General features: G+C 40.7%; 1 protein-coding gene across 4 annotated transcripts in view; it reads right to left on the bottom strand.

Annotated features, from left to right (window-relative positions):
- The window catches only part of CDC14A (cell division cycle 14A), a 183159-nt gene that overhangs the window by 91790 nt on the left and 78831 nt on the right, over positions 1 to 12538 (bottom strand). For all 4 annotated transcript variants that reach the window (XM_062191828.1, XM_062191826.1, XM_062191830.1 and 1 more), the window contains exons 6-7: positions 5550 to 5616; positions 2491 to 2553 (exon numbers count right to left, since the gene is read on the bottom strand). In XM_062191828.1, the coding sequence (XP_062047812.1) occupies positions 2491 to 2553; positions 5550 to 5616 (130 nt within the window). The remainder of the gene's footprint in view (positions 1 to 2490; positions 2554 to 5549; positions 5617 to 12538) is intronic.

Genomic DNA, 12538 nt, shown 5'->3' with positions numbered 1-12538 from the left:
AGTGGAAGATGACCCAAGTGCTTGGGCCCCCGCCACCCACATATGAGACTGGGATGAAGCTCATAATTCCAGGCTTCAGCCTGGCCCAGCCCTGGCCACTGCAGCCATCTGGCAAGCGAACCAACAGATGGAATATTCTCTCTTTCTCTCTCTCTCTCTAACTCTGACTTTCAAATAAATAAATCTTTAAAAAAAAAAAAAAAAAAAAAAAAAGACCAGGGCAGGCATTGTGGCACACTGGGTTAAGCCACTGCTTGAGCTCCCCACATCCAGTATGAAGTCCCAGCTCCTCTGCAAGTGTCAAGCTTCCTGCTAATGCAGACTGCAAGGCAGCAGGTGATGGCTCAACTGCTCGGGCCCCTGCCACCCACAGGGGAGACATCGATGGAGTTTCAGACTCCTGGCTTCAGCTCAGACCTGCCCTGGCTATTGTGGGTCTGGGGGTAGTGAACCAGCAAATGTAAAATCTCTTCCTTTGTCTCTCTCTCTCTCACTCTGTCTTTTGAGTGGATGTAAATAAATATTAAAAACAAAAGAATAGTATACGGGAATCCTTAATAAAATGTGCTGAGTTTGTTAATTTGACAAGCAGCAATTTTACAATATTAAGGCTTTCTATGCAAGAATGTGGTATACATTTTTCTGTTTAGGCATATCCCATCCACAGGGAATTTGAAATCTAATGAGGAAAATAAAGCCTGTGTGCAAATAGCCATGAAGCAAGAAAAATGGAAAATACAAATTATAACACCTGAAATTGAAGGGGCGGGCACACTCCAGAGGTGAGGGATGATCTGAGTAGGTTATGAACACACACAAAACAGAGGAGAATGGTTAAAGCAGATGGAGACCTGGGAGAAAGCAAGCTGGGTCCGGGCACAGACAGTCAAGAAACAGTAAATAAGCGACTCAGTGAGGGCTGGACATGGAAGAGGGATGTGGAAGAAACAGGAGATGTGGCTAGAAAGGTGAGCTGGAGCACTTCACAGCAAAACGCCAGGAGAGAGGAGTTTATCCACACTTCGGCAGAGCTATGGGAGCAGCAGCCGGTCTGGGGCCCAGAACAAGAAAGGACACGCGCTCTGTTATAAGATCACCTAGTCAGGTGTACATGAGACTGCCTGAGAGGAGAGCAGCCACAGGAGAAGATGTGAGACCTGAGCCAGCAGGAAGGAAGTGAGAAAGAGAGGAAAGGAGAGAGATGCATATGATACATCCTGTCACACCAGCCACAGGGAATTCAAACACCTGCTGGCTTCAACAGGGACAAAAAAGGGTGAACTGCAGGATGGCCATGCTAGTAACAGGCAAGAACAAAGCAGAAAACCATGTTTGACTGGAAGACAATCAGTTTCTTTTCAGATATGTTAAACTCAACACGCAAGCAGAATATCCTGGACTGGAGCCCAAAATAGGAGGGCTGCCCTTACTAAGGCCAGTGATAAGTTTTATCACTCCTCCAGAGAATCCCAACAGATGAGCTCACTTTCAGAAAATGCTGGGCCTACTCCCACTCCCCAGATTCTCATCTTTCAGGAAAAGTTAACTTCTAGATTCCTCCTTATCCTGCACAAAACCTTCCCTCCCTGAATGTCACCTTAGGGCACAACAAACAAGCTGGGGTAGCCATTATCTAAACACCGCCTCACTGAGCAGGCATGATACCATTCCAAAGCTTTGTAATGGTTCCCTAGGGTTGGAAATTAACCACTTTACTTAGCACTAAGTAAACTCAGTTATATTGCAAAATAAAATTTATCCAGTCAAAAATATTCTAAGACACACATCGGTTTTATCTAAAATAAACCTTGAATTTTAAGATAAAAGTAAGTAACAATTTCAGCACCAAACTTTTATTCTGAATTTATTTTTCTGATAAGCTAAAAGTACAAAGCGATTGTGAATAAAGGTTTGATAGGAAAATGTATAGACATTTTTAGTTTGGCATTTTCCCAAACACAGATTCTGCTGACTCCTAGTTCAAAGGCAATAACCAAAACTGAAAGCACAAAGCTGACAATTAAAAAAAAAGAAAAAAAAACTGGTCGGCGCCGTGCCTCCATAGGCTAATCCTCCGCCTGCAGCGCTGGCACAGCGGGTTCTAGTCCCGGTCGGGGCGCAGGATTCTGTCCCGATTGCCCCTCTTCCAGGCCAGCTCTCTGCTGTGGCCAGGGAGTGCAGTGGAGGATGGCCCAAGTGCTTGGGCCCTGTACCCCATGGGAGACCAAGGAGAAGCACCTGGCTCCTGCCTTCAGATCAGCGTGGTGTGCCGGCTGCGGCAGCCATTGGAGGGTGAACCAACAGCAAAGGAAGACCTTTCTGTCTCTCTCTCTCACTGTCCACTCTGCCTGTCAAAAAAAAAAAAAAACTCCAGAACGCTTTCATTTTGCATCCATGCAGTTTGTTAACACCTGAGTGTTAAATGAAATATATATATATATACATAAACTACCACAAAATTGTTTTTGCAAAAAATTTAAATGTACAAACCTCATAATGTTCATATTCATCCACATCAAACGTTTCAAAGTCAAAAAATCCATGTTGTAATCCCTAAAAGTAGAATTTCAATTAGTTTTTTCCATACCACATTGATAAAAATCTACTTGTCAGTTCTGGAAATCCTTCTTATAAAATAATCCCCATGGACCTGGAGGAGAAAGCCTAAACCCTTTGATTGTTAATACATATCTAGAAATCATTTCATAGTAATGGGAATTCTGCTTTAATACCATCTTAGACATGAAAGTAATCAGAGTGACACAAAAATATGTTCCACAAAAGAAGCTTCTTGAATCCTAGTATGTTAGTTTGTGTGTAAAATTAATTATGTATATAAAATGAAACACACTGGCAGAGTTATAGTTAAAATCTCTTGGGAACTATAAACCCATGACAAAATATATCATAGTGATTAACTTCTCTGACAGAAGAAACATCAATTACTCTTTGAAAGTTCTGCTTTCCTTTTATCATAATGAGGTAGTTAAGCCAAAAATAAGAGCATTTTTCTTAATAGGCCCTAATTCGTTCTTCAAACTCTACTTTGAGAGAATCTGTTTCCCAGTGATAGCTTCTGAAAGAGTAGAGGCATCCTTCACTGCTGTTACAATTTACAACCACACAAAGACTGAACACTCCTTTTTGTAACGAATGACTTACAACTTTTAAAAACTATCTAGCTTGCTCAGATCTAAAATTTTAAGGAAGACAAAGACTTATTTTATAAACTGCGAAGCTATGCAGATGACAATAGAATGCAAAACCACAGAAGGATTTAAAAATTACATAATCAAGTCATTAAAAACATAAAACGAAACCAGTAAGCCAAGCTCTAGTCCATTTCTCTTGGAAAATGCTTCAGAGATCAGCATTGTTTTCTCAAAATATAAAACATCACCTATGTCAGAAACACTTAGAGAAACTTAGATCCAAAAAAAAAAAAAGATTCCAAGGTCTGTTCCCAGACTCTATGAATACTGGCATTTTTAATATACTTTCCTAGGTGATTCTTAAAAATGTTAAGTTCTGACAACATGGGCAGAGACAATCTATCCAGAATAAGCAGAACAAGTTATTTAAACTATTTCACCTTTGAAAAAGCAACATAGTTCACCCATATGTACCAATCCAGAGAAAAATATACTCTCAACAGTTTACTTTTTATTTCTCAAATGTGTTTATGAAAGTCTCTATAAGGTCATATAACATACAAACTATCTGATGACAATGTAAAACATCAAAATCAGAAAAATATATTCCTATAAAAGACAACAATGTAGCTATATTCTGTGTACAGTCTTAGCATGTACTTACTGCCAAAAAAAAAAAAAGCCCAGAAAATGACACCTCATGTTAAGAGTGTACAAAATATCTCAGTTGCTTCAAGACACAAGGAACTACCTCTCTGACCTCAAAATCGTATCTGCCTTTGTGTAAACCCCTACATCTGTTGAAACAATAAGTTTACAGGAGACTTAATTCATGAGAAAATTCACAACAAAGAGTGTACAGCAAGAAGGATGATATAAATTTCTATACCAAGAAACCAGTTATTGTAAGAGTAGGCAGGGCTATTCCAGTGAGAAATCTCCTGAATTTCATAAGTGTTGTTTTTTAAAAATGGCCCCTACCACAGGTAGGAAAGGCAAAATAATAATAACAGAAACAACAAAGTACTTCTTTTGCCCCAACATATTTTCTAAACACTACAATTATGGATTACATGTTGGGTAATACCTCCATAAAGGTTTTTACGTGGTATTTCTGCAAGTGCATTTTGATGATATTATCTGCAAGAGTGGGCTAGAATGTCTCCAAAGTTTTTATATAAAAAGAAAAATGTTTGGCACCTATTTTGAAGTTTTAGATAATTCAGATGCATTTAAAATGAAACATCAGAAACATACATAAAACAGGTGGCATATTTATCATACTGATTTTCTCAATGAAAAATGTACCAAAATCAGTTTTATATGACATCAGAGAATATTTGAGCTAGAAAAGCTACTGATACTATATAATCCATAATACCCTTGCCAGCGGGTAATATAATACAGACATTATTGACTGATAACAAGTCATGACTATAGGTTTAGTATGGAATTATGTACTTAGAGCCCTCATTAAAATTCAGTTTTGCTTTTATGACTTCAGATTGTAAATTACTATTTCTAAACTATGTTCCAAAAGTTCTCAAAATCTTTTAGCTTAACACTTCCATTCCAAGTTGGTAACTACAAGTTGGTTCCCAAAATTTAGAGTGCTTCAAATCAGCTGAAGGGGTTGTTAGAGACTATGGGAGCCCCAACCCCCAAGCTTATGATTCAGTCAGTCTGGGGTGGGGACCAACTAACAGAAGAGAACAGTGGCTGAGATAATTTCCTGCCTCTCCCACATCAAGATCAAGCTTGATAATGAAGCTAAATGGGTGACATGGCAATGTCACAGCCATAGCAGCAGATAGAAGTGATAAATCTGCCCAAGAACACAAACAGCTAAAAAGAGAAAGGGAGGTCCCTCCACTCTCTCCTGCACTCACCCTTCTGTCTACAGTCTTCCCTGGGTATATATGGGGGATTCATTCCATACCCCACTTCCTATGGATATCAAGATCCACAGGTGCTCAAGTTCCCTATATTAAATGGTGTAGTATTTGCGTATAACTTACACATACCCTCCCATACATTTAAAATCATCTCTGGAGTACTTATTATACCTAATACAGTGTAAATGCTATGTACAAAGGTGTTATACTATGTTGTTTAGGTAATAATAGCAAGAAAAAAAGTCTGCATACGTTCACATATGTTCACTAAAAATGCATTTTTCCCAAGATTTTCCAGTTGTGATTGGTAGGATGGCCAGATGAGGAACCCATGATGGGTAAGGGGGGCTGGCTGTATTTTACAAATCAATCATCATTCAGAAAGTGAAAGCTTTCTGCTTACTAGGTCCCCTGTCCCCAACAACCAACAAGAATGCTGAGATGATTCCTTTTTCATATTTTAATCTACTGTGTCGACTACAGCAAGGAGAATTGTTATTACCTTTCTGATTCCCTGCAAACAGTCGAGGATGGTGAGATTGTAAGTGCAATTTCCAAAGGAAGCATCCCTATAAATATAAATAAATTTAACATTAACAACTTGCATTTAGAGTATTCAAATAAGAAAACACCATAGTCAGTTGGAAATACGCTTGTTTGGCTTCACAGCCTGGTAAACTCATGTAGCACATCAGATCCTAGCTGTCAACTATCCCTGTGGCTTATCTACAGCGGTTCTGAAATTGCTTTCATCTTAACAATAGGCTGAATCAGTAAAAATGTAGATGTAAGCACTTGAGCTCCAAAGTCAGACTGCCTTGGCTCAAATTCTAACTCTGTCACATATTGGCTTTGGACTGTGAGCAAGTTCCATCCTCTACAGCCCTAGCTTCCTCTCTGGCAAAGGAAGTCAACAATGTCATCCATCACCCACAGGATTGTGTTCGGATTACATTAAAAAGTACATAAAGTCCTTCATATAGTGTACGGCACAGAGGAAGCGCTTAATGAACACTATGACTATTCTGATTATTAACAATGAGCTTAATTCTTTAAGTAAAACAGTCATCACCCTGAGAGGTTTTCTGGCAGAGGACAACCTCCTGTTAGGAATACCATAAACACCAGCACAAAAAAGTAAGAGGAAGAATGTATGCACTTCAACAGAACTTGGCTGCTCTTTTCATGGATTGAATGCCATTCCTCTCCTCCCAAAGAAAAACAAAAACAAAACCAGAGGAAAACACAGTCACACACTTCCCGGCCATCGACCACGGCCTTCCAGAGTCACTGGGATCCATCCACCAGAGCTTCTAAGACACAGTGAAGTGTTCCATCAAAAGGAATGGGGAACTGCATTGAAAAGTGAGTGCTTCATACTTTATTTAAGTTTTTAGAGCAACTTAACAGACTTACTTTAGGCAACATAAAACTAAAGTATCAAGTTCGGGTCAGCTGAGCAAGAACTGGCACAGCACTTTAACACTAGCAATGTTCCAAGGTGTCCGAGGCAAGAAACTTGACCTCAAGCATCTCGGTCTCCTGCCCAGCCCCCACTGCTGACCCAAGAAACAGAGCTGTCAGGCACCTGCCCTGACAAAGTCAAACCACACACCACACAGCCTCCACCAAGGGCAGCACAGGAGGGTGCCAGAAGGCAGTACTCAAAGAAAACAACCTGTAAGGGCCAAACATAAAAAACAAGTCTGACAGCACTAAGCATCCAAGGTAACTGGAACCCACTGCTGCTAAGCCATGAATTAAAATACAACTTCATCATGTCTAGGAGCTGGCATCCTGATCGTCTAGTGGAAAAATATTAAGTGAGCAAAGCAGCTTAAAAGAAATGTTTCTTAGGAGCTGAAACTTCAAAGTTAACATGTGTAAAGAAGGGTTACTCTGGATCTCTAAGTCAATCTGATTCCAAGGTTTTGAGCTTTTTGCTGTTGTCATTATCAAAAATCATGGGAACTCATATGTCAGTGAAAACAAAATAACCCCCTTGTAAAGATTTGAATCATATGTCACAAATAAATTTTAATGGACTTTCCCAGAGAAAAGGGTAGCTGGGGATCTAAGATAAAATGCTAGTTTGTACTAAAAAAAAAAAGTCTCACTTCTTGGGGCATGGTTTCAGTGCCTTTTTGTTTTTTGATCTCCTGAAGGCTGAGGATCCATTTTCTCAGAATAATGTTTTTAAATGCATAAAATAAAACACAACATTAATAGATAGTGAATCCAATTAAATGTCAACAATTATCAAAATATTAAGACAAATTTATAATAGCCTAATATGCATTTTAAAATTAATATAATCCAATAAGATCTGTTGACAAGTCTGATTACTATAATTTTGAAGAAGGAATGAGCATAAATAATATTTTAAGATATAACAACTTTAATGTAACATAAAAATCTCTGTGATTTCTATTGTGACAAAGCCACTTGTATTGCTGATACTACTACACTTTATTTCCAATACTCATTATAATTGAATGTAATCTTATTATAAGACTTAGAGGAAATAAAGATAAAATTTTTTTCTTCATTTATATTGACTGACTCTCTGCATGCTCTCTTTAAACTGTAGGTTAAAAGCTATTGCTTTATCCTTTTAAGAAAAAAAATCTTCTTTGTACTGAAAAAGTTAAAAAACAACTGTGAGAAGTGGAGGTGACCCTTATTCTTGCAACTATGTCTTCCCACCTTGAGACTGAGCTGAACAACTTCACCAATATTGAAGTAGGCAGGCATACAGGTTAAAATTGATCACGCCTTCGCCATGCCCCTACCTAATGCCTTTGCCATGCCCCTGTGTGGCCTCATTCCCTTACCTGGATATACCTGGATACCCACCAGCCAATCAGGTTAATTAACCACTCCCCTTTGGAAGTGGGTTAAAAGCGGGCCACGGTGTGGCCTGCCCTGCTCTTTTTCCCTGGCCTCCTGCTAGGAAGGGGCTTGCTGTAGCCCCGAGCCTCCAGGGCGCATGGCCTTCGGGCCATGTGCTCTAGGCTTCCTGGCCTAGATGCTCATCCACATCATGCATGGTTCCTGGTGCTTGGTATGAACCCTTAATTACCTCTCACTCTCCTATGCATCTTTCTCACTAAATAAAAGCTTAAAACGTACCATGCTGTCTCGTTTATCTGTGCCGGTATTTAGAATTCTTCTCTAAATATTGGGCAAGAACCCTCTTGGGCTTATTAATATCGGGGATTTAGTAATAAGCCCGTGGTGAAATCCTATGGCACCCCAAATTCCAGTAGCAAACGTGGCACCCCTGGATAATATTTCTAGGGAACTTTAAAGGGCCACATTTCAGGATGAATTTTAGGGGGTCTTCTCCGATTTCAATATGAGTTTCCAGGCTGATGTTGCAGACCTAGTCTCCCTGGATACCTGTAAAGATGGTGAGATTGTCATACCTCTTGTCCTCTCATAGCCACAACTGTTAACCAATGACTCAGAAGAGCTGCAATGACTTTATCATCAAATCTGCAGATCTGCAGAGCTGCCAGAAGAGTTAATTTACCATCTAACAGAATTAAGATACAAGCAGCCACAACAGGCTGAAACGATGATCAGAGGTTTGCAATAAAATAAGTCATGTCCTCTGGGCTGAGGGAAGGAGATGACACACCTTTTCTGAGCACCTACTATAAAATGCATTTATTCAGATGCATTAGCACAAGGAAGCCAAATGACAGCCACATAAAGCCAGTATGTTCCCAAAATGTGGCTAGCAGAGTAGACAAGAGAAAAATAGCTTAGTAGTAGCACCTGACTCAAACACAGTCATGGGAGAGAAACTAACATTGAAGAGACATAAAACTATGTTATATTTTCTCTGAGAGGGAAAAAAAGAAACAAAAAAGGGTAAAGATGGAAGACTGAACCCTTTCTACCACAATCTCTCTTGAAAGAGAATTCTGAAAAGCAATTTTTAATATAGAATCCAACAAGGAGAGAAAACATAAGAGAGTAGACAAAAAGAAAAGAATTTTAAAATCTGGAAATAAGATGGATGAGTGGTAAACAGATTAGAAGACCAAGAAAACAGAAGACTTAACTGTCAGAGGAACAAAGAACCAGCACCATTAATACCAGAAAATTCTCATAAGCCTGGTCCTGGCGGTACTGGATTCTCCAAAGTGAGGATGAAGGAAACGGCTAAAATAAGACTGAAAGCCTATTTAAAAAGCTGAGAGATTTTACTCTATGCAATAACACTTCCCTGTTGGTTTTCTTTATCCCTCCCATGTGGTTGAATCATCTGAAACTAGAATGGCTAGCACTGGAAGGCAGCAAGACATCTGCCCCACACAAAGTGCAAAAGACTTATTTATTTATTTATTTGAAACACAGAGTTACAGAGAGAGATATAGACAAGGTGGGGCGGGGGGGGGGGCGGGTTTCCATCTGCTGGTTCACTCCTCAAATGGCCACAACAACTAGACCTGGGCCAGGCCAAAGCCAAGAGCTAAGAGTTTCCTCCAAGTCTCCCACGTGGGTGCAGGGGCCCAAGCACTTGGATCATCTTCTACTGCTTTCCTTGGCACATCAGCAGGAAGCTGGATCAGAAGTGGAGTAGCCGGGGCACAAACCGGCACCCACCTAGGATGCAGGAGCTGCAGGCTGGGGCTTTAACCCACTGCGCCACAGCACCGGCCCCTCGGAGATGCTTCATGAGGAGTGTTTTTCACCTAGTTGGGATTTGATATGGACTTCGGGGGTTAGGAAAAATCCAGAATCTATTAACCTGAAAAGTCTTTCCTAAAGGAGTTAGTTAGCACAGTTAAAACACTCATGCTACACATTAGAGTACTGAGGTTTGAGCCTCAGCTCCAGGTCCTGACTGCAGGTTCCTGCCAATGCAGACCCGGGAGGCAGAGGTGATGGTTCAAGTAATCGGGTTCCTGTCACTCATGTGAGAGATCCAGACCCGGCTCTGAGCTTCAGCCCCAGCCCAGTCTGAATGTTGCAGGCATTTAGGGAGGGAACTACAGATGGGAGTTCTCTCTCTCTCTCTCTCCCTCTCTTCTTCTCTGCCTCTCTCCCTCTCTCGAATAAATACATTTAAAAGAAAAATGTTCTTTCCTACTCTGAGATGACATCATTATTTGAGTATCCTTTTCCTCTCCTTATCCCTCTCTTAGATCTTTCCCCAAATAATTTAAACATTTTCAGGTCTCTACCATCTCTTCTCTAAAAAGAACACATCAACCAAAACCACATCTGCCTTCAACTACCACTCTCCAACAACCTTTTTAAAACAAGACTTCTCTAAGAATTGTGTCTTCTTTTTTAAAATACAATTCAGTGGTTTTTAGTATATATTCATTGTATTATTCAACCACTAATTCTAAAACATTTTTAAAAGAAAAACACTTTTATCACCTCAAAAAGAAACTGTATTCATTCGCAGTCGTTCCCAGTACTCCTTTCCCCAGCCTCTGCCAACCACTCATCTGTTTTCTGTTCTTCCTGATTGACTGATTCTAAGCCCCAGGAACATTTTGCAAGCATCATCTTACTTCATATGTCAGCAACAGTAACTCCCTGCTTTGAACACTCCTTTCTCTCTAGTTCCTGGATTTTTCCCCCCACCAATTGGAACTCTACATCCCAATCTCCTTTTTTTTTTTTTTTTTTTTTTTTTTTTGACAGAGTTAGACAATGAGAGACAGAGAGAAAGGTCTTCCTTCCATTGGTTCACCCCACAAATGGCTGCCACGGCTGGCACGCAGCACCGATCCGAAGCCAGGAGCCAGGAGCCAGGTGCTTCCTCCTGGTCTCCCATGCAGGTGCAGGGCCCAAGCACTTGGGCCATCCTCCACTGCCCTCCTGGGCCACAGCAGAGAGCTGGACTGGAAGAGGAGCAACCAGGACAGAACCAGTGCCCCAATTGGCACTAGAACCCGGAGTGCCAGCGCCGCAGGCAGAGGATTAGCCTAGTGAGCCACAGCGCCAGCCATCCCAATCTCCTTTGCAGACTGATCCTTCATCTCCCAGTCTTTAAAACTTAGACCTCCTCAGGGTTCAGTTCCAGGTCCAAATTCTTACTCCATCCTCTCTCTCTCGACTACCAAACTGTAGCTTGCAACAGCATTCCCTGGATAATCCTTTAAAACAGACTGCTGACTCAAGTCAGCTGACTTAAACCCTCAGGCAGGGCAAGAGAATCTGCATTTCTCCCAAGTTCCAATGCTGCCAGTAGGAGGGGCGTTTGGAGGGCCACTGCCCCAGACAATCTCATCTATAACCATTACCACTGTCTGAGAATGCCCTCAAATACATCTCTAGCACAAACTCCTTTTTCTTAACTGATACTCATAAACATATGAGGATACTTCCAACAGTTTTTGAGGGGTAGGCATCTGGCCTTGGGGTTAAGGTGCTGGCTGGGACACCCCATGACATATCAGAGTACCTGGCTTAAAGTCCTGGCTCTGTTCTGAATTCCTGCTTCCTGGCGATACACACCCTGGGAGGGTGCAGGTGATACTTCAAGTAGTTGGGTCACTGATACTCATGTGGGAGACTTTGACTGAGTTCCTGGTTCCTGGCTTTGGCCTGGCCCAGCCCTGGGCATTGCAGGCATTTGAAAAGTGGACCAGCACACGGTAGCACACACAATCTCTCTCTCTCTCTCTATTTCTATCTCTAAAAAAATCAATCAATAAAACTCGTGGAAAAAATGAAATTAAAAGATAAATTTATTCATTATAAAAAAACTTTAAACCCACAGATAGGTTTTTCATGATAGGTATGTTCACATGCATTTTTAAGACTCCTCATATTTATGGGTACTTTGTGATGTTTCAATACACGTATACATTGTGTTATGTTCAAATCAGGGTAAATATATGTATTTTCTCAGATATTTATCATTTCCTTATGGCAAAAAACTCCAAAAATCCATCCTTGTATTTTTTTTGGAGAAATATACAGTATACTATCATCATCTATAGTCCCCGTACTGTGCAGCAGAACACCAGAACTTCTTATCCCTAACTTTCTCAAACCCTCCTTCCCCTCACCTCTCCCCAGCCTCTGGTAACTACCCTGCTATTCTCAACTTCTATGAGATCAATTGTTTAGATTTCACATGTAAGCAAGATCATGCAGTATTTGTGTTTCTGTGACTGGCTTATTTCACTTAACATAATTTCCTCCAGTTCCATCCAGGTTGTTACAAATGCCAAAATTTCATTCTTTTTATGGCTGAATGGTATTCCATTGTGTATATGTACCACACTTTCTTCATCCATTCATCAGTTAATGTATAATTTTTTTAAAGATTTATTTATTTACTTGAAAGTCAGAGTTACACAGAGAGAGAAGGAGAGGCAGAGAGAGAGAGAGAGAGAGAGAGAGGTCTTCATCTGATGGTTCACTCCCCAGATGGCCGCAATGGCCGGAGCTGCACCAATCCAAAGCCAGGAGCCAGGAGTTTCTTCCGGGTCTCCCATGTGGGTGCAGGATCCC

The sequence above is a fragment of the Lepus europaeus genome, chromosome 5, assembly GCF_033115175.1.
Source record: "Lepus europaeus isolate LE1 chromosome 5, mLepTim1.pri, whole genome shotgun sequence".
In the NCBI taxonomy this organism is placed as follows: Eukaryota; Metazoa; Chordata; class Mammalia; order Lagomorpha; family Leporidae; genus Lepus; species Lepus europaeus.
This window is presented reverse-complemented; position numbering and strand designations above follow the sequence as displayed.